The sequence below is a fragment of the Xylocopa sonorina genome, chromosome 4 (genome assembly GCF_050948175.1).
Source record: "Xylocopa sonorina isolate GNS202 chromosome 4, iyXylSono1_principal, whole genome shotgun sequence".
NCBI classification, from domain to species: domain Eukaryota; kingdom Metazoa; phylum Arthropoda; class Insecta; order Hymenoptera; family Apidae; genus Xylocopa; species Xylocopa sonorina.
Genome location: NC_135196.1, coordinates 4,053,078 through 4,075,296, shown reverse-complemented (window position 1 = coordinate 4,075,296; position 22,219 = coordinate 4,053,078). Strand labels below are relative to the sequence as shown.

At 32.7% G+C, this 22,219-nt stretch overlaps 6 protein-coding genes across 6 annotated transcripts in view; 3 read left to right on the top strand and 3 right to left on the bottom strand.

The window, feature by feature from the left end:
* Positions 1-9,809, top strand: part of LOC143423252 (uncharacterized) — a 107,704-nt gene extending 97,895 nt beyond the window's left edge. The window contains exons 11-13 of the mRNA XM_076894442.1: positions 6,212-6,376; positions 8,656-8,913; positions 9,367-9,809. Of these exons, the coding sequence (XP_076750557.1) occupies positions 6,212-6,376; positions 8,656-8,913; positions 9,367-9,555 (612 nt within the window). The 3' untranslated portion in view covers positions 9,556-9,809. The remainder of the gene's footprint in view (positions 1-6,211; positions 6,377-8,655; positions 8,914-9,366) is intronic.
* LOC143423257 (uncharacterized) overlaps positions 1-22,219 on the top strand; it is a 325,047-nt gene that overhangs the window by 275,226 nt on the left and 27,602 nt on the right. The window lies entirely within an intron of this gene.
* Positions 12,761-14,443, top strand: LOC143423286 (ADP-ribose pyrophosphatase, mitochondrial). The gene is made up of 2 exons (XM_076894501.1): positions 12,761-13,083; positions 13,809-14,443. Exons 1-2 carry the CDS (start codon positions 12,858-12,860, stop codon positions 14,441-14,443), a joined length of 861 nt encoding a protein of 286 aa, XP_076750616.1. The 5' UTR covers positions 12,761-12,857.
* LOC143423284 (uncharacterized) lies at positions 15,449-18,669 on the bottom strand. The gene is made up of 4 exons (XM_076894499.1): positions 18,291-18,669; positions 17,601-17,873; positions 16,445-16,660; positions 15,449-16,222 (listed from the first exon to the last, which is right to left on the bottom strand). The coding sequence occupies exons 1-4, from the start codon at positions 18,555-18,557 to the stop codon at positions 15,743-15,745; spliced, it is 1,236 nt and encodes a 411-aa protein (XP_076750614.1). The 5' UTR covers positions 18,558-18,669; the 3' UTR covers positions 15,449-15,742.
* Positions 19,446-20,761, bottom strand: Pex3 (peroxisomal biogenesis factor 3). The gene has a single exon (XM_076894500.1). It carries the CDS (start codon positions 20,759-20,761, stop codon positions 19,640-19,642), a length of 1,122 nt encoding a protein of 373 aa, XP_076750615.1. The 3' UTR covers positions 19,446-19,639.
* On the bottom strand, positions 20,876-22,204 carry LOC143423287 (mitochondrial import inner membrane translocase subunit Tim8 A-like). Its single transcript, XM_076894502.1, has 3 exons — positions 22,064-22,204; positions 21,764-21,964; positions 20,876-21,058 (listed from the first exon to the last, which is right to left on the bottom strand). Exons 2-3 carry the CDS (start codon positions 21,854-21,856, stop codon positions 20,876-20,878), a joined length of 276 nt encoding a protein of 91 aa, XP_076750617.1. The 5' UTR covers positions 21,857-21,964; positions 22,064-22,204.

The following is a 22,219-nucleotide window of genomic DNA, read 5'->3' as shown; positions in this document are numbered from 1 at the left end:
AGAATAGCGCGAATCGCTTCCTCGAATAATTATACGCCTTGGCCATCGGTCATGTTCCCTCGCGCCTTCGTGTTCCCCGAACGCGACGGTATTTTCACCGGCTCCGCTCGAAGTTGCGGAAGGTCTCGAGTGTGATGACCGCCTTTATTGCTGCCGATGGAGACGCGTTTCCTTTCTCTGAACAAAGGGCGCGTTGCTTTCGATCGCGATTAATCGCTGATGGAGCATTTGTTACGTTTACTTTAATTAATTCGTGTATATATAATTAAAATAATATTCGGATAATTTGAAAAATTGTATAATAATAGTATATCGTTTTTTTTTCAGAATTACGAATTTTAGTACAAATTATTTATTGAGAATTATAGTAGAGACTTGTAAAAAAAATATTAGAAAATTTATTAGTCCTTTATAACGTTATGTGTTTAGTGCAGTATGCATTTAATTATGAGATAAAACTATTTTTCTACACAGCTACGGAGAAAACCTATTTTTCAATTTTACTCTACATTTATATGTTTACCTCTACATTTTATGATGCAAAATGGTAACGTCAAACGTTTTCTGGGGCACTGAAATTTTATTTCGTTTGAAATTGGCGAACTATCATTTTTAAAACACAGCACGTTTATGTATATAATCAAAATTTGCGCTTTTGTATTCTCAAAAAACCGAAATCACTTTCCAGGTCATAAATTTCCCATATTATTATGATTCTATTTTAGAACCTAGTAGACGATATGTTAGATCAATAATTTAGCAAATATTTCATTCATAACACAAAAAGAAGCTGCATTTAATAGAATAACAAAATGAATCTGTGCACTTAACAATAGCTTTTTCTATTGCGAAATGTGACTCTAAATAATTAAATGAATCTGAAAACCGATTTCAATCCTGTATGCATCATGTTTTACTCTTGTCTGCAATTTTCAACCCCCTAGCATCTCTGATAGGCGATATTAAATACAGACTGGCTAAAACAGAGAAGAACGTTAGAATCAATTAAATTATATACTTAATTATATCAATAATTCAATAGATATTCTCAATAAATTTTCTAGATTTGTCTTCATCTAATATATTGTGAAATGGTAGCAGTTCAATGAACTTTCACGTCTTACCCTGAATTCATTAAACAATTTCTCCTTCGTTAGGCATTGCTCGTATAACGTTAGAATCGTAGTATGTCTTCCTACGCACGCTTAGCTACTAGTTTAGCTCATTACGATGAACTCATGCTCTAAACAGTTTAAGAAAAATAATATATTTTTTGTATACTATCCTGTTTCAGATAAATAAGTTAGCCTGTATTTCTGCAATCGTGCAGAGCATATAGTATATTATAAAAATGTTTGAAACGTGAAGAATTATATGGTTGATCATTGGATTATTTCAAAGCACATTTCAGAGTTCGAGTTTGGAGAATTTACAAACCTAATTTTTCTTGTATATATCGCTTTAGATAATATATAATAATTCTAATTACTTCATCACTTCTGTTCGATCAATCAAGAATTTCTTTTACGAATATTATTCACAACCACGCAAATATTACGAATTCCTACAAAATTTATTGGTAATTCTATTAAAAATTGTAACAAATATTCAACAGTATCTCTCTCCTTCGATGTATTTATATGCACGATATTTTTATAGACCTTGGTAAAGAATGAAACTACAAAAGTGACAATACAATCAAGAAATGAATTTTTTTCCCAAGATAAAAATGTTTTAAAGTTGTCTGTCAAGGCACATCGAGTAACAAGCGAAACTTCTCGCTTCAACAAGTTGTCGGCAGATAGAAAATTAATTCGCCTATAATACTTCTTTTCATTCTCGCCACGATGGTGATTTATCGCGTACGAGGTTTCAATCTGCACGATCTGGAATTTTTATATCCCGCGAAACAGGAAAAGTATACTATTTTCAATATTAAGAGATGCAGAGATAATTCGACAGCCTTTAATTAATCAAATACGACACCACTTGAATATCCTCTTTCTTCGTCGTCAAAGTAATTATAACATTTTAAAATCTCTTATTAAATATACACTCAACATTTGTCTCGTTGCATAATATAAAATAGTACAAAACTATTAATGTCAATATAATATAAAATTTGAATGAACAATATATGCGATAATTGTGCCATTAATGCGTATGATATATAAAATAATTGTGTCAGCCAGTTTAATTATACACATACATTTTTGTTAATTTATTTCTCTTCATGCATTTGAGGAAACATGCACGACAAAGTATCCCATTATAACCGAAACATATCCAGAGCAACCAAAAATTGCTCTCTGACCATCTGGTCATCGACGGCTCGAAAACAATAAAACCGCAGGCTGGTGACGCACGCGAATCCTCCACCCACATTCCAAGCCTCTTCCTAACCTCGGTTTATCAAAAAAGAACGATCGATCGGGTCCGATTAGATCGCGAAAAAGAAGAGAAGAAACGAAAGGAACGATAAACCGATAAAATTCTCTCACCTGGTAGATTACGCAACCCCGGCCGCAATATTTCCACGGCGAAGCCGAATAAAATTCGAATAAACCCCGATGACGCAGATTCCGCAAATGCCAGCTACGCAAATGCGACTCCGTCTCCCCTTTTTTTTTTCACGAAGGCACCCGTGGTCACCGACACACGATTTTGCCCATGAATGAGCGAACGATTTCCCGTGCGCAGAAAAAGATTCCGCCAAGGGGTGGGAGACGGTGCGTTTTAACCCGCGAACCAGCTTGGCGAACGTTCATCCGCGGACATCAGTTCCTCACTGTCGTTCATCCGGTTCCAACAGTTCTGCGTGCCCGTTCGCGGTCGATTCCCATCGTTTCGCTCACCTTTCTCGCGTTTCATTGAATCACGTACAATCGAACATCGAAAATATAGAAATCGCATCAACGACGAGTATTATTGGGGTATCGTTTTCTTTTTTGAAACTTTGCGGTGGAGTCTTGCTATAACTTTTCAGGTTTTACTGGGGTGTAGTTGGTAGTCGTAGCGTAGCGCAGTTTAGGATGTCGCTGATGTGGATGAGTTACATGAAGAGCAGAACTAAGAAGCACGTTCGTAGACGAAGAGTAAGTGTACGAGTAAAATTTAATGGTCGAGTGGAAAGAGGGTAGTGTTTTATGGTTTGTTTCTTTAGAAATGCATTAAAATTGGTCAAGTTGTAAGTTTTATCGTATTGATAACTATAAGTTCTATACTCTTTCCCTCTGAAAATTTGGTGACTATTATTATATAATTATAGTAGTTATTATGTTATTTGATAATGATAATATATGATAGAATATGTTATTATTACTAAATAATGTAATAATTACTATATTATTATATTGTACAACTTTACTTATTAAATTTATTGACATATCTTCAATTTTGAAATGTTATAGCTTTTCCACCTAACTGTTCAATTTTCCTATATAAACTTATTTTATTTTTCTTGTTTTTTTTTCGTGCATTATTAACATGTGTGTATAGTGTATATCTGTGTGCAACAGCCTCTGTCATATGATCTTATTCTGCTCATAGGTTTGCATTGCATCATTATACTTTTGCATAGGATATTTATATATAAGTATACATTAATGATAATAAATTAGGTGTAATTTTTTTATATGCGGCACTTGAAGAAAGTTCTGTCGACATGGTATATATTTAATGTACCATGATAAAATAAAGGACTGCACTGTTTGAAAGAATGTGTGAAATTCGAATAGCGAAGCTGTATATACCATTTGATCGTAAAAATAGTGATCCACGGATAAAATAATATCCATGGCACATATCTGAACGAAAGAACCTATATTTTTAAATTAGAATTGACAATAGTTCGCCTATCTATTTCTATTTTTTTTTTTTTTTTTTTGTTATTATTCTGTAAATAATATTAGAGCAAAATACCATTTTTGGCGTAAATAATTAATAAGTAGTAGATTCACTTTACCACTATTCCAAATTACCCCTTTGCGCTCGATTGTCCCCTCTAAAAGGACATCAGAATTGAGTAGCGATTACAGAGGTTAAATTTATTCCATCGCGACTTTATCAGAAACGCATTTTTACAAACGTTTTCTATTGAAATTCTCTATTACTGGTAAATATTATCAATCATTTCTACGACGTCTGAGCGCAAAAGATTAAGCATTTAATGTAAAACGCGAACAGGACGCGCGTACGTGCATATGTCACGAAATGAACACCCATTAAGAGGAGAAACCGATTAAACGTGAAACGAAAAAAAGGAGAGAACTATTACGTCATACTTCAATTTCAATAGGAATTCAATTAAAATCCGTTCGCCCCATTTCTTTCTGGCGACGCGTGACGCATCGTTTTTCGAAGGGGCTGCTCTCGCTTCGACGCAACAAAAACCGCGTACACGAACCCCTCGGACGAACGAGTCAAGACAAAAGGCGATACGAGCCATTCCTCTTCCCGTTGGACCGCTTCGTCGCACAACATTTTTCTCGTTAACCATCCTTTACAATCCAAATGGGCGTCGGTTTCAGTCGTTTCCAGCTATCCATCGATGTCCGTCGCTTCTTGCCGCGGAATTGAGAACTTACACGGGCAACGAAATAACTTTACGAGATACAGTTACGATATTCTATATCGCAATTTGAAAAAAAAAGAAGAGCGAAGAGGAATATCTTTTTGCTTGTCTGTAATTAATGGAACTAATTAATATTATTACTATTTTGCTTTTGTTTTAAAACAACAATGTTTTAGTAATAGTGCAAACAATTGTTTGAATAGCTATTGGATAGAAGAAAGGATGAAGAGGGATGTTTTTCTACTTCGTTACTTCCTTCTCTATGCGATTGAATGAACGAATTGACATTACCATTATCTTTCTTCTTTTTTAAGAAAGTAACAGGTTTTTTTTTAATAATAGTTGTTGGAATAGTTACTTACAGGAAATCATTAATTCCTGTCTCATATTTTACTGGCAAATAAAGACGAGACAGCGAGGGAAGTCTTCGAGACTCTGTCACTAGACAATATACATTTATGCAAACTCATGTTTTTATTTATATAACTGAAAAAGTAGAATTACAATAGAGTTTTATTCCACTTTCTAACTGTATTATAACAAGTAGACCCTATTTCACTTTGAACATTTTCTATATTTTTCCACATTGCATACATTCTCTGCTTTTTGCACACATTAATTTCCCATAAATTTACAAACACCTGCAGTCTACTAATAACACGAGAACGCAATCTAAGATGAAATAGAAAAAGAAATAAAAAATTTTCCTCATGATTGATGCGCCATGCCAGATGTGCTGGCGTGAACTTTATGCTTCCTTTTCGTTGACTTCTCTCAACGTTGGAAGAAATTGCAAAACCGTCGGGAGAAATATCGTTTTCAACTATTGAACAGGTGAAAGAAGATATTAAAATGTTCTTCGGATGGCAAAGAGTTAACAGACAGAATTTCCGTTGCTCTTCTGAAAAATGAAATTTGTTTTAGCGGTAGGGAAAACAGGTGTGGCTCGCGCTCTAGTTCTCTCAGTGCTTCGACATTTATAAATATAACCGTAGTTGAAAAGACGAATACATACGCATTTGACCAAACTATTCGAGCCTGAGTTATAGGCGTTGCACAGTTTTCTTTATTTTCCTTTTCGTTTCCCTAAAAATACTTCAACCTCGTGCGTTTAGCTATTCTTTAAAAATGAACAGTTGCGTTGAAATACAGGCAACAAGTGGGGATATGCTACGATGATATTGTGCAGCGTATTACGATATGGAATATTGCGCTAAAAAGCGAATTATAATGTGCAAATGCGGATTGTTAGATGCCAATTGAATTAAATTGCATTTTCAAAGTCATTGAAGATCGTAAAATTGAATTATGTAGTCCTAAGTATCTCATTATTTGTTATACACATAACAATGTTACAAATTAACTATTTTAATCACGATATTTAATAAAATTTTCTCATACACCGTTTACTGTTCTATTTATAACAAAGATGGAATATTCAGTAATTTGCTCTTTTTTATAAATGTGATTCCTTCGTCTTCCTATAGAAATTAAAGGCCACTATAGTAGTCGATAATTAATAAATTAAAGTTAAGTTTGAAAGACGTGAGAAAGAATAATATTTGCAGAAATCGTGAATTTTCATTTCTCATATTCTGTGGGATCGATTCACATGGTTGCATTCATTTTGTCTCACAGATGAGAGACGATCGAAGAGCATCAATGGAAGGCGAAAGACTTAGCAATAACAGCGGAGGAATAATCGATGGTAACGGAAGTCGTCCTCTGTCCCAAACTTCCAGTGAAATGGACACCCTTGGACCACTGCAACCAGTCAAACATCGTGAAAAGGCAAAACTGCAGGTAAATTGATTCTCTGCCTAATTAAATTAATTACGAGAATCTTCTTAAGGGAAGTTTCATCCGTTGCTATATCTTCTAATATTTAAAAATTGCAATATTAATTTAATAGTTAGAAATTATCAAAATTTTCAAGCTCAAATCTTATTTTAAACACTATACTTTTAAAACTAGAAAATTTTTTATTTTTGCTCTGCTTTGAGGGTCGAAAGCCCACTGTGCTATACTATAACAGTAATATTTTTACATTTGAAGCATGAGAAGTATGTCGTACAGGTATACCAATTTTTAGGACAAATCTACTAATAATAAGTCATGTCACGCCACTTGTTGGTCCTCCAAAGATAAATGACTGCGAAAATTTCTAGCAGAATTTGCTAGCACCTCTGACAGAAAAATGTCAGAGAAATACTGTACAGTAAAGCAAACGTGTAAAATGTGACTCCACTTAGCTGAGTGTTTTATTTTTAATGCGTACGTTTCCAACTCTTATCATTTTATTATTTTTAAATTTTCGCATTATAAAATAGAATCGTACGTGTATACAACGATTTCATGAAACAGTAAATAAAATATCGATTACCAGTTATTTATACATTACAAAAGTGTCAACCATTTAACGATGTTGAGTAAAAGCCTCAAAGTAGATTACGTCACTCCACGTAAATGACGCACCGGGGTCATTAAAGTATGCCAATGGGTTTTCCAATTGACGATAACTGGGAAGATAATGGACAGAAGCCACTACTGAAGTAATTTTGCAATACAAGTAAATTGTATTTACATGAAATACCTTTTTGTGAAATTTCTTTATTACTTGTAAAAACCACTGCGTGGACATATTAATTTAAGATACTAATTTTCGTTCTGTACAAATACTACGAACTATTTTATTTACTCTTGAATAGCACATATCAGATGATTTAAATAATTTTTATTAAAAAGTTTCAGTATTTTTTTACGAGAAAAGGAGAAACACAGAATTAATGTGTAATTTAATATTCACTAGTAAATGTAACGGTAAATAACATTTGTAGGAATAACTGTCTCATGAAATTTGTTGCTAATAAGTCAAACAGCTTCTTCCTTGGAAAATAGACAGCTGTCGACTTTTATGAACCTTTAACAAGATGAAACTCTCGCTTCGCTTCTAATCTCGAAAATAACCGCATTCCTTCGAAACGATCCGAATTTCACCGGAAAATACTGGCAACCGATATTTCCCGACACTTTCATCCTACAGACGGAACAGCTGGACATTTTTCAAAATTTTTTCTCGCCAGTCGAAACACGATTTGAACGAACAGCACGATTTGTCCGCGTGCATAAATTAGAAACGTTGGCAGAAAACGAAAGAAGTTGGCAACGTTTATGTTTTTCTCGCCTGCCTTTACATTTCTTTGACAAAACGCAAACCGAATGCTTTAATTAAGCGAGGAACAGGTTTATAATTAATTTAATTTACTCGTCTGACGTTAAGATTGTAAATTCCTGATATTTTGTAAAAGTAAACTAGTTTCTTCTCTATTTTTTGCATCGACTCAATTTCGATAAAATTTCAAGTATAAATACAACATCAAATGTCAAAAGTTGTCTGACATACAGTAACCTTTTCCTGATTGCATTTTAACCCTTTCAATTTTGTTTCCAACAACTCACTACTATTTAAAATTGTTTTATTAGGAACTTACTTCAAAGGACAGTGCCTCAACAATTTTTTTTATTAATTATATTAAAAATACCTCTGAAACTTTGTTGCAATTTACATTTACTAAACTTACATTTGTTTCTTCGTTTAATTACTGTTCTCGAATAATACTCGACAAAGGAGTGGAAAGAGTTAATGCTAGAAACGCCACTATAAAATGCAAACATACATAAATGAATTACGAGACCACAAATTTCAATTTTTTTTATCGTTTTCGACCAATTGGTATTTGTCCAGCTGCCAGTGGGGGCTTCACATATATTTTTAAAAGACACTGACCCTTCGTATTTAAATGCCGATCGAAAAGGGATTGAAATGACCTTTAAATTAGTCACTTCAGGTACTAATCGATAAAAAAAACACTGACCAAAAAGGGATTAAAGTACTAATCGATAAATAACACTGACCAAAAGGGATTGAAATGACCGTTTAATTAGTCATTTCAGGTACTAATCGATAAAAAAACACTGACCAAAAAGGGATTAAAGTACTAATCGATAAAAAACTGACCAAAAGGGAATAAAATGGCCGTTTAATTAGTCACCTCAGTGAACAGAATGATTTATGCGCGCAGAGGCCGCTTACGAGATACCTCCCCATCAAGTCGGAGTCCCTGGACCTGAGGCATCACATCGAGACCGCCGGGCACCAGTTACCCCTGATACACGATGTCACGGTCGACACGACCAGTTGCAGTGGTTACCTCTCGAAGATGAGCAAGAAGTTCCACCATTGGAACAAACGGTGGTTCGTCTTCGATCGGAGGAGGAAAACGTTGTCGTATTACAGCGACAGCTCGTCCAGAAAAGCACGCGGAGTAATTTACTTTCAGGTATGGTACGAGTTAACGTAACATTCGCTGCTAAGTCTTTGTCGCACGGGTCACAGGGGTCAGCAGTTCACGGCTCGCGAGGTCGCGTGCAACTTTTTCAAACTATTTCCAAAATTGTCACAATTTATACTCACTGAAACTTTTCCACGATAATTCTAAGAAAGCAACGCGAAATAGAATCGTCTACGATGACTAATATTAGCGCTGCGCGCTTAATTCGACGGGTTAAAACGGCACTTGAACTCATAAACCTTAAACGAAATAAACGGATAGTGAAGAGAAATGATATCTTCTATAAATTAAACGCGTGAATTTAAGGAGAAAGATATTAACTTCGAAATTCCTCTAAGATCAAATACTGTAGCCATAACTGTGTAAATTGGAAAAACGTCGCGACAAATATCAATCGTTGATTTTACAATAACGAAACGAAAAACATTTCTCTGTGTTTAGTCGATCGAGGAGGTTTACGTGGACCACATGAACACCGTGCGATCGCCGCAGCCATCGCTGACTTTCATCATTAAAACGTCCTCCAGACTGTACCATTTAATGGCGCCGAGCCCAGAGGCAATGAGAGTTTGGGTGGACGTCGTGTTCACGGGCGCCGAGGGATATCACGAATTCGATCACGGTATCTGATGAGCCCCTGCTGATTCTCACGTTTCTGGTCGAGATTCGTTTCACTCTCGAGTACGACGCCGTGGATTTTCTCGCCTGTAGCCCACAGGACTCGAGAGACGAGCCTTCGTGATCACGGTTCAAGGACACGGTTTGCCACGAACGCCGCTGGTGATCGCCTGCTCTTGCAAATTGGATCCGTCTTCGCAAAAAGTCTCTCAGAAATTGTAAAACAAATTTACTTATTCAGGCAGCTGTCGCGTGGATTAGAAGCAATATCGTTAACTGTGAGAAAAAGAAAAGAAGGAACATTGGATGGGGACGGTGGTGTGCGTAATTTTTTTCTAAAAGTGGTCGAACGTTTTGATCTGGTAACCGATGCATTGGAATGACTGGTGACGATAGCGAGAAGGGACGACGATTTAAATCGATCTCCGTTGTTCGTTCGACACAGGAATTTTTTAATTGCGACGGAAGATAAGATTTTGAATTGTAACTGTGCCAACGTGTGAAAGAGTCGGAGCATCAACGTGTCACGCTGAGGTATTGCTCGTTGGAAACGCAGGCTGGTCACGACTTGGTTCTATTCAAATGAATTCACTTTCGAATGTTTACACCGTTCAATTTTTTCTAGACATTTTTAATCTAGTCTTCCAACATAGATACTTTTCACGAGTGAACGAGATGGTATCCCAACAATTGAGAGAGAATGTCTTCGATAATGATAACAGCGCGAGCTGTGGTACGAACCGGAAATAAAAAAAGTACCCCAAAAGAAATTGTAAATATTGTCCCGTTTTACACTTTACGTTTTACATTTTACACTTACACCTTGACATCTATTATACCAAGAGCTGTGCAGAGTAAAATCTACCCCAAGTCTCTCTGCGGATCCCAAAAGAATTTTTACAACACGCGTACATGATTTCTCATGAACTCCCAACGTTTCCATATCGAATCTTTTAATGAGTATAGAACTTCTTCTTAGATACGTGTCATACTAATTTTCATTAGTACAATAACTAGCGCAACATTGTTAGGTACCCGTTAATAATGCACAAATTATACGTATTCCCCGACGTATATAGTATACTCGCTTATATACATTAAATGTACGATGAAATAGTTTCTGATAAGTCTGAATACGGATGAATACGTTTCGCTAAATGTCTGGAACGCATCTGAATATATAAAACTAAAAAAAAAAAATGTTCAAGAAGGTTGGTACATCCATGCATATTAGAAATGTGTTCAAAATGTTTCAAACGATCAACTGCCCTGAACCTTTTTAAGTCGAGGAGTATTTGTAGTTAGTGTACAGCCAGTCGAATTTCCAGTTCAATTTTTATAACGCAACTGCACGTATGTAAATAAGTTTTTACATATAAGGAAGCGGTTTTTAATTCGAATTAAATTTTACAAACGTCTCAGATCGATCATCCTATTTTATGTATCGTCGACTATCAAAATTATTTTCATATACGTATTCGATATTTTATTATCAACGCATATTATACAATTCGGTCGAGTTCACTGAAAGTCGCGTTATTATAAATTGGAATGAATTATCAATTTTTGTATTATGTACCATGCGTATGATAGTATTTTTGGATACATTTACAGAGGATACTGAAATGCTCCTTATTAGCAAACCATTTACCTTATTAACGAATGTATAAATATTTGAGTATTTTAGAGTTAAGTGTCTTGTATAATAAAACAAAAAACACGTATTTACAAACGTTCTGATTGTTGTTAATATTCGGAACAACAACTCCTAATGTCGCTTAAAAATATATTTTAACATTTTTTATACTTTTAATCTATTACAAATTATAAAAATTCATTATTTTACAAAAATACTTTGTCAAGTTTACTTAACATTCATATTTATTACCCATGGCGCCATCTCTTCGAAAGGTGCTCAAACTGGTCGCTCACTGTTACCGACAGCGAAGTGAACTGCTGAAGGACAGGTGATGCCATCTCTTCGAAAAGTGCTCAAACTGGTCGCTCACTGTTATCGACAGTGAAGTGAACTACCGACGAACCACTGGCGCCATCTCTTCAAGCAGAGTTGAAACTAGATTTCGATCAGTTTGAGCACTTCTCACAGAGATGGCGCTGCTAATCTACCAGTAGTTTTTTACGTATACAATTTGATGGAAACGAATAAAGTTAAACGATATAATAAATTAATTACATTTTTATCTCCCAACTCCCTTAGCTTAAAAGGTTAAATTCAATATAATTTCTAAACTCTGCTCGAAAGCTTAGAGGACTCGAAGAAACCTCTGATTCCTTTGCACGATCAATAATAAAATTCAAGACGTGGCTAACATAACTTCATGAACCGCCTCTGGCGTAGTTATAGGATAAGTTGTTTTAAACTTACCCTTACTCCAGAGGCGAAGAAGGTGCATTCGTGTTTGCTTGGTAAAGGACAGCTGTTTGTACCACCAAACAAAGTGCACCCACCAGTAGTTCGCGTTTAAAAACTCTGAAACCGCAACACCCCTTATTTCCACTTGATATTATCGATAACGTTTAATATAATGACTCTTTTTTCCTTCAATTCTTTCTTTATATTTGATAGAATAATGTAGAATAGTAATATGTAGAATAGATAAGAAGATTTAACTAATAATATAATAGAACAGATATACAATAATAGAATATATAATAGAATATTAATAATAATAGAATAGAATAGAATAGAATAGAATAATAGATAGAAATAATAGATAGATAAGAAAATAGAGCATTTGTAGAATATACAATCCTTAAGCTTAATTTCAGTAGCTAACTCTCAATTTATGACAAAAATACAGAAAAGAACCATACATGAAGTTCCAACCAAAGACGTACTGTCTTTGGCTGTTGTGCGCATGCGCGCGTAGTCAGCTGTGCGCGACGCTGCAAGAGAGGGGGAACACCGTCGCTCCCGCAGTACCGACCCTGGCGCCTTAATGGGAGGTTGTTTTTCCTTTTTCTTCGTGTGTATCGTGTTTAAAAATTTAAATACATGAAAAATAGGGTTTGATTAAGCTTCGAAAAAGTAGAATAACGTATGCAATAAAATTGAAAATAAAAGTGTGCGAAAAGAAGGCATAGGCAGGCGTGAGTATACAATGAGAAAAGTACGAGTGAGGAAACGGAAAATGTACATGGACAAAAGATTAGTAACCAATGGTTGTTTACCCATATATTTTGCCGATAATATAGAGCACTTGGTATCCCCGTAAAGTAGAGGACGCGTAACAATCGCACTCGACTGTATTTATTTTGATTTTCAAGTCTAAAGGGAACTTCAATAGATTCTTATGCGAACTGTAGTTGTCAGAATGGTTCACCAGAAATGTAGACAAGGTTTTTATGCGTGTAGTAATGTGAAACGTTTCGAAGTACCCGAGAATAAAGTACCATGGAGTGTCGAGTATCCAGAATATAAACCGGTCGAATACACCGCTGTGGTTCTTAAGGGAAAACCATGGGCGGATCCGGAAATCGGTGACGACTCGTTCAAACCAAAATGGAACACACTCGATGGTAAACAATTGGTATTTAAAATGTTACAGCGTACTAAATTTCCCAACCTGACAATATCTAACCCCACTGTTTTAAAAACCGAAAATAAAATTTGATCCACGGTTTTAAAAATAGTTTCAATTCTTAAGAACTTAATAATTTATTTATGTATACTTTCAAACTAAAATTTAATGAATTTAACGCAGAAATAATCTACACTTTGAATTTTTATTATATTAATGAAAGTCTCGAATGAGATATAAAAAAGTTATATGCTTGTTATAATAAATTTAAGGTTTGCATTTACTTGTTTGCGCCATTTTTAAAACAATATGTATTATTGACAAATTGCTATGAAAAATTAGCTTACAATTTTGATCGACACTTAAAGAATTGAATGTACTACACTATGTACGATTACTTATTCATAATTTCTATAATCAATAATTGATATACATTTTGATTTATAATTAAATCGTATTAAAATTATTTATTGTACATTCGTGTCTCTATTTTTACAGTAATACATCATGCATATAAAATGTTGCTTTATAGTTTATTTTCAACTATTTAAATGTTACTTAAAGATTTTGTATATACAAAGAGTACAAGTAATACATAGAATACAAATAGTTTTCATTTCTTCCGTTAGTATTAAGTCATTACAATATAATACTTATAGATATATATATATATATACTTATAATATAATAATAACGGATTATATACGAATCCGTTGTTAACAGAAAAAGTGAATCGTAAGAGTTTTATGGGCGATTATATTATAAATGAGGAGGGTTACCCTTTGAACCCTATTGGTCGTACCGGTATTATTGGACGTGGTCTATTGGGACGGTGGGGACCAAATCATGCAGCAGACCCAATCGTGACTCGTTGGAAGCAAAACGTAACAGGTGTTACAGAGATGAACAAGAATACCGGGAAGCCAATTTTACAATTTGTTGCTATACAAAGACAAGACTCCGGGGAATGGGCTATTCCCGGTGGAATGGTCGATCCAGGTGAAACAATCTCAGCCACATTGAAAAGAGAATTCATGGAGGAGGCCATGAATTCTTTAGAAAAAAGTAAAGCGGAAAGAGAAGAATTAGAGGCCTCTATAAGAAAGTTATTTGAGAAGGGAGAAGAAATTTATAAAGGATACGTAGACGATCCTAGGAACACAGATAATGCATGGATGGAAACTGTGGCTTTGAATTTTCACGACGATGATAATAGTGTATTTGGAAATATAACGCTACTGGCTGGAGATGACGCACGTAATGTGAAATGGATGGATATTGATAAAAACTTAAATTTGTACGCTAATCATAGCGACTTTATAAAGAGAACAGTACAAACACGAGACGCTCACTGGTGAAAAAAACTTTTATTGCTCTTATAGATTAGTCAAAAAAACGCTTATATACATTCAAAAAACATAAACATATAAACCAACTTATATTACTATATAAAAAATATTGAAGTTATATGTTATAAAGAAAAAATGATTAATGTTATTTTAACAAACACGTAACATACTTCATTTGCTACTCTAATTACGTGCATACGTTATATGAAATGACATTAATCGATAATGCATTTTATATTAAATGTACATGTTTAATCTATGTATTCATCACAGATAACAGTTTAACTTATCTTTTTGAAAGTACATAAATTTAGATCATTGTTAAAAATCACATATTTTTGCAGCAAATATAAAGTATCTTGTCAACTATAATAAGTTAAAGGAGAAAACATTTATTTACGATAATGATATGAATTTGTACAATACAAATGAAACTTTGCTAAGCGTAAAACCAAAATACCTTTATACCAATATAACGATCATTTAATATCACAATTATATTTCATGAATATGGTCTTAAAATGATTCTCTTTGATGGAATACTATATTGAATAAATATTTTTGTAAAAAAATCATGTAAATATATACAAGGTGTATCTTAATGACCATTTTTCAAGCATTTCTAATAACCTACTGAAAAATTTTTCCAACAAAAGTTGGTGAATATTTGGCCTGTTATAGATCGGTACATTAACGCTTAAGGTAAATACATTTTATTTTTTTTTAATAAAAGATCAAGTTCATCTTGACTGACACTGTTAAAAAAAAGTAATGATAACAAATAAAAATGAATATACTATCATATTTAGCATTTTTCAGTTAAATTTTTTAATGTAAGATTGTTTCAAAGACACTGTATAACAGATCTTTAAATTCTGTATAAGATCTTTCTGTATAATCTATTCTATATATAAGATCTTTACAAAAGTGAAAATGACATTACCTTAAAATAAGTTTTGTTACTAATTTCTAATATATGGATCTGTAATAGGTCAAAGTTCGATTAACTCTTGTGGAGAACATTTTTTCATCTGATTATCGAAAATGTTAAAAAAGTAGCGGTGAATGTTACGGAATACACATTGTACACACTCATGTATAATCTAAATATATCTCGTTATACAATCAGTAATCATGAAAGTAAGAATACGATTAAATATATTGCAGCTTTTATTTTTTAATTTTAATAATTCATAAAAATATAAATGACGTAATCGTTATGCAAATATATATACTAAAAAGATTTTTACATGTACAATAAACATCGTGTTCTCACTTTCAGTATTTTTAGTTTAATTCTGCTACATTTTAACATGGCACACTACAATTATTTGACTCCACAGGTACAGGTAATATACTTGGCTTGTTTAAACCAAGAATGTCTAAAAATAACTGAGTGGAATTCTTACATCCAATCATGGATTGTCCCTTATCAGAATCTTCTAAGAATTCCACTACTGGCTGTGCATATAATGCGTCGTTATAGTTAATCAACTTTTTAAGAATATGATTCATATTCTCATTGTTTTGCATACGCTTAACAATACTTTTGCGATCATCGAGACGAATTATATCATTCTCTTTTTGCTTAATTTGATAATAATGTTTCTCTAAATCTAGCGCGTGTTGCGCTTGGCTTTGCCCTAACTTTGCCGCTTTAATAAAGTAATCTCGGGCTCTATCAATATCTACGCTAAAGCCACCTCTTCCTTGAGCATGAAAAACTCCTAAATTATATGTAGCGTCTGCATGGCCTCGTTCTGCAGCATCATTATAGTACTTTGCAGCCTATAGGGAAAAATATAATGCTTAGTAAGACAACATTTTTTTCCCAAATATAATAATTCTCTCTATCTCAACTCTCTGTATAATGCTTATTGCATTTCTTATTTTTCCAATTTTATTCAATTAAAAACTATATGTAATACAAATTTACTTTTATGATATAAAATTTCTTAGTTACATTAAACAGCAAATAATTAAACAGTGTGCATTATTAAGACATCGTACCTTTGCATGATCGACCAACGTTCCAAGGCCTAATTCATGACACAATCCTAAATTGAACATACTAGCAGCAGATGATAAGCTTGCACCAGCAGTAAAGTGTGTTATAGCATCTTTGTAGCGCCTCTCTTCTAAAGCTTGCAGGCCATAATGTAGTTCAAATTCAGCCACTGCTAAATTGTGAGTGCTAGCAAATTCTTCAGTGGCTTCTTTTAAGGCCTGAGAATATATAGAAGAATGAAGATGAAACACAACAATATTAGCACAGCTTCCTAATATAAAGATGTACTTTAAAGCGAAACCTACAATTTTATATTCTTTTCTATAATTATCTGATTAACTGCAGTTAATTATACACAACTGTTTCATAATTGACCAAAATAATATACTTCCATATATTTTTACATTGTTACCATTCCTAAGTATTTCCGTACCAAGTTATTTTTGCTTTATTTCGAAATAGAAAGAATTTATAAAAGGAACTACTCTTCTTTTTGCTAATTATGTATGTATAGCAGTGAAGAAAAGGAATTACTTTCTATTAATATATTAGATGACGAATATCTTTCCTAAATAGATTATCATTTATGAATAGTAATATATTTTATAAAGCACACATAATGAAAGAAAATTACTTAAGTCAATGTTGTTATTAAATCATATTAACAATAATTCATTTATCTTTAGATTACAACTTTAAGTACTGATAAAAAAAATTTATTTTTGGGAAGGAGATAAAATAAAAAATATTCAAATTTATATTATTCATGTTTCTCTTTTTTTACTACATTACAATAATAAAATATAAAACAATTATTTACAATAAAATTTCTACAATTACAAAATTATGCATCAAAATATTAATCATACATATTGACAAAGTAAAATATTTAAAAAATATTGAAATATAAGTTACAATTAAATAAAATAGCAGGTATAATTAATTTCTAGAAATATGAAAAATGCAATAAGATACGGTGATGGTTTATTTAAATATGTAACAGATTTATATAAAATAGAAATACAAAATATTTTTGTTGAGAGTTGCAAAGTATGGTGCAATAGTTAAATGCAAGTACATTCTTAATAATACGTTATCTGATGCTTATTGTAAATATTCTTTTTATAAATTATAATGTCTGCACAACAACATTCTCACCTCTTCAATGGTGATAGGTCCAAATGGTTTGTCAGCTTCCCATTCCCCTTCAGGAGTGTCTTGAGCGTATATTTTATTACTGCCAATACAATTAAAAAGGGGCAGAATATGTTTGGGCCTCAAGTTTAATACTTGATCAAGTAAATAAGAAGTACGTGCTTCTGGAATCTGTGATAGTTTGCTTTTTATGGAATCAATCTTTTCCTTCTCAAACAATCTTCTGCGAAGACACAACGTTTGACAAACCACCCATCCAAGAGCCAATACACTGGTCTATTAAAAAAATTACTACATCATTTATTTAAAAAACAAAATTAGTCCTACCATTAACGTAAGAAGAAAACAAATGAAAACAAATTATTCCAGTTTTATAATAATGCTACATTTATGTGCAAAAGTATCATACAATTTGAAATCTTTTTTTATATAAATTGACTTAATCGTTATAAAAATAAAGAAGGATCATTGAAATAGTAAAAAATACCTATTTAAATTAAAATCTAAAAGTAAGCAATATGTTGCAACATAGTATTGTGTGTAATTGTACATATACATTCTTAAAATATTTGTATATATGTACATATTTGACTTTTGTGAATTATAAATTTGACGTTTGCTTTCCTTTCATTAACAAGAGAAAAAATTAAGATGATTGTAGATATAAAAGATAAACAAAACGTCGCAATTTACCCATCCAAGGGCCTCCGACCAAGTGTATTTTGTATTCCATTTAGAATCATCGTCTTTGTCCTTTGTGCCACCAGTTTTAGTGGAACCGCAACATTTTTTATTAAAACCGAAGAAACTTGGTGCTAGAAATTTATGGTCGCAAGTTAAACTGGTTTTAACCTCATTTTTTGGAGCATTTGGTTCTTGAGACGTTTGCGAGTAAACGTTAGTACGACATGCACGACGTTCCAGAGTTTCGCGAATACCACGGGATACAAATTTCCACATCTTGTTAATTAATTGTTAGAACATACAATTAGTTAGTAAGATCACGAGCACTGCATCCGATAATATCTCAGTTTCCTCCGCTCTTACGCGTCGGCACCGCACAACGAAGAGCGGAGCACTGAGGAAGAAACTGACAAACTCTAGAACTTTTCTGCAAACTGCGCGCGCAATTTCTCTAAATGCACTTTACAAATAAACTGCATTGAACTTGGAATTTTCATTTATAATTTACTTATACAGTTATCGCTTTTTTTAAAGACAAATAATTACCTTTATCGTACTTACTACAATTAATTATTAGTGAAACAATAAAAGATAAAGCTGTATAACATAGCCACTTTAGTTCGACATTAATTTAATTATAGATGCTCGTTCGTGGTTTTAAACGAACCGCCAAATAAGGAAAAAGTAATAACGATAATATTACATGTTTTTTAAAAGTAAAAATATATTATAACTTCGAGAATATTACACATGTTGTAAGGCATATTAAGAAATATCTTTACAATCTATTTTTACATTATACAAGCTATTTGGCTATAGATGAGTCGAAATGCGGGGAGTTATTTTATACTGTGAAATAAGACGAAAGTCAAGAGCGACGGAAATATATTTGAAAATTTGTTCGCGCGATAAATGTTTTTAAGAATAACTCGCGTGAACGTATATAGTGATAAGTGCACAAGCCGCGATATAATGCGTATTGATGTATGTTTATACGTTAATCAAGTGTCAAACAGAAATTTTATTCTTGATTTTCATCTTATAGTGGTTTTCAATACATCTTCTTCGATTTCGGCCCACCTGAAGATGAACAGTCTGCATATAACAGTAAGAATATCCTTAACTATATATTCAAATACACGGTTGAATAATAAAACAGTAAAATCTTTTCATAATTTAAGCATATTTTAAAAATACATACAATAACCTTTTACTACAATACATTATAAAAGATACATTTATATATGTATATTTTTTAAATATTTAGAACAAAAGTATTTAGAGTTGCATTTACCAGTATCTTAAATTCATGAAGTAATTTTGTTGTGTACACAGTTCGGATATTTAAATTATTAAAATCAAAAGCTAAATGCTTCGTAAATATTAGCTCCGAGTGTTTTAAGTTCGTTATTTGTTACAAGACGCTGTAATAAATCGCTTTGAAAATCTTTTGACATTGGTTTATCCGGTACTTGCCCATTTATAATCGGTATTATCTTAGCCATTGGCATTGATACATTATTAATGTTTGTAAATGAACTCGAATCATACTTGATATTTGTAGAATTCTGATTTGATGTTCCTGGTATTGATATACCATTTTGAACAGTGGTTTTATTATTCTCTAGCGTAGGAGGCCCAATAAAGAATGCAGAAATATGATCCACCAATAAACTAAATCCATTTCTAATGTTACTTTGCGTCAAATTTTGCACCTCTTCGCTTTCTAGAAGATCCAAAGTTTCATTGAATAACTTCAATAATATAGGTGTCTGCTCTTCTTCATAATTTGATAGTAACATATACTCGGGAAGATTTTTTATAGGATCCTTAGAACTATCCGCAGATATAGAAGATGTTAATGTCCAATATATCTGTTCTATATCTCTTAAGGTTAACTCATCTTTCAAAGATATCGAAGCTGTTATTTCCGCCACCTTATCTTTTATAAGTGAACTTAATTTTTTAATTCTATCGTATATGAAGTGTCGCGAAAGTGACATGTATTTCATCTGTACTGCACTCTCTGTAGCTGTGCCGTTAGAATTCTGAATATCCTTGTATCCATGGCCACCTATTACGTTAAGTTGAATTCTTATTAATGTCGCCAACATGGCATACGAATATACCACTACAGCTGATCTAGCAATAGCTAAGACTTTCAGCTCGTTCCAACATGATATTTTATCAGGGCAACCATTTCTAAGCTTATTTACAATACTATCAGTGTCCAAGGCTTTTATTATGGACTCGCGCAAAGTTGATGTAAGAGACATTATCATTTGGCTACACGTTCGTTCTGTACATTCAAAGTACTGACGTCGCTTTGATCTTTCCAGCATGTCCTTTATTTCTTTCTCCTGCCATTCTCGAAGCTTACGTGCAGTATATCTTATAAAAATAACGCCGCTAATAACAATACCACCTACTATAAACTTTCGTTTGTGACGGCCCACAAAACCACGAATTCTTGAAAACATATTTTTTTATGTTATATAAGATACTAATACCATAAAATACTATATAATCTGCATCATAAACAGTGTCAATATAGTTATTTGGTAACTGCTAATATATCCTGAACACTAGGTAAATTACTGCAGTTCTTTAGGATTAGTTAATACAATGTTTCCTAATCTGTAAGCAATGAAGTTACTTGTATCAATAAATCTTTCAACGCAGTTAACAAGGCAATTTTGTGTACTTGAGTCCAGAGAACGGCCAGGTGCTCCGATACAAAGTTGCCAGCAAATGTCAGTTAAATTAAGTGCCAGTCTCTAAAAGTAAAAAACTATATTTATACATTAAAATTAGTATATTGTATGTAAATGTACATTGTTTAAAAAAGATTTATAATGTATTTTTCTATATAGAAATGATTATTAATAATTTGTTTCTCAATTCAAATAAAAAAAATTCATAAAAGATGATATTTGATATATTTTTACAAGACTATATACAATTATTATAAATATTATTTAATTGGTAAATGATATCTTTTAATATTCTAAGAGATGCAATTTTATTTCTCGAATAAATAATGTTTACACTTTAGGAAGCATGTCCTAAAAACTTGATTGAACTAATTGAAACTTTTATATGTTTCTGAAATACAGAAAATTTGAGAACTACGTGCAAATTTTTGTGACTGACTATACATATCTTTACTTAGCCTATATATCATTTTAATACATAATATAAGTTGAATATTAGTAATAGAAACAAAATATTAATAATCTATTAATAATTTCGAATACAATATAATATTATTTATTACAAGAAAGAACTATATTTATCGTTATATAAACTATAAAAGTCAATCAATATTTTTTACGTCCTTTTTTTTGTACAATATATACAAGTATAAGTATTACGCCTACTAGCACATTTAAAAGTGTATTAATCAAAGAGAGAGAGAGAGAATGAGAAATAATTTAATGAAGTCACAGAATGGTTTAAAAAAAAGTCATTTAGAAACTAACCTGAAACTGTTGATTTTTACTTTCTCGCTCTATGAAGGCTTGAAATTGCACATCGATTGCATTGTTTGACCCTTGCTCCTCCATAAATCTCATTCTTTAATTATCACTGTTGCTTGGAAAACAAATCGATGAAAAACTTGACCTTTATACCATTACCGTTTCCCTGAATCTCATTTTCATTTTCGTATAGGCTAACGGTTACTAGGAAACGTAAAAATAATTTACCTTATCGATTGTTTTTATCAGGAGTGAGTGGATTTAATATCGGAATAAATAAAGAGTAATAAAATTCAAGCTTACCATTAAATTTTATAATCTTATAAGTTGAAAATTCGAATTATTTCATGCGGCTAAGAAGAAGATGTACTTGTGATTATCTAATGCTGACCTCTGTAGGTGAAAAATCGCATTGCACGAAATAGTTATGCGTATAGTCGATAAAGTTGACGACGTGTT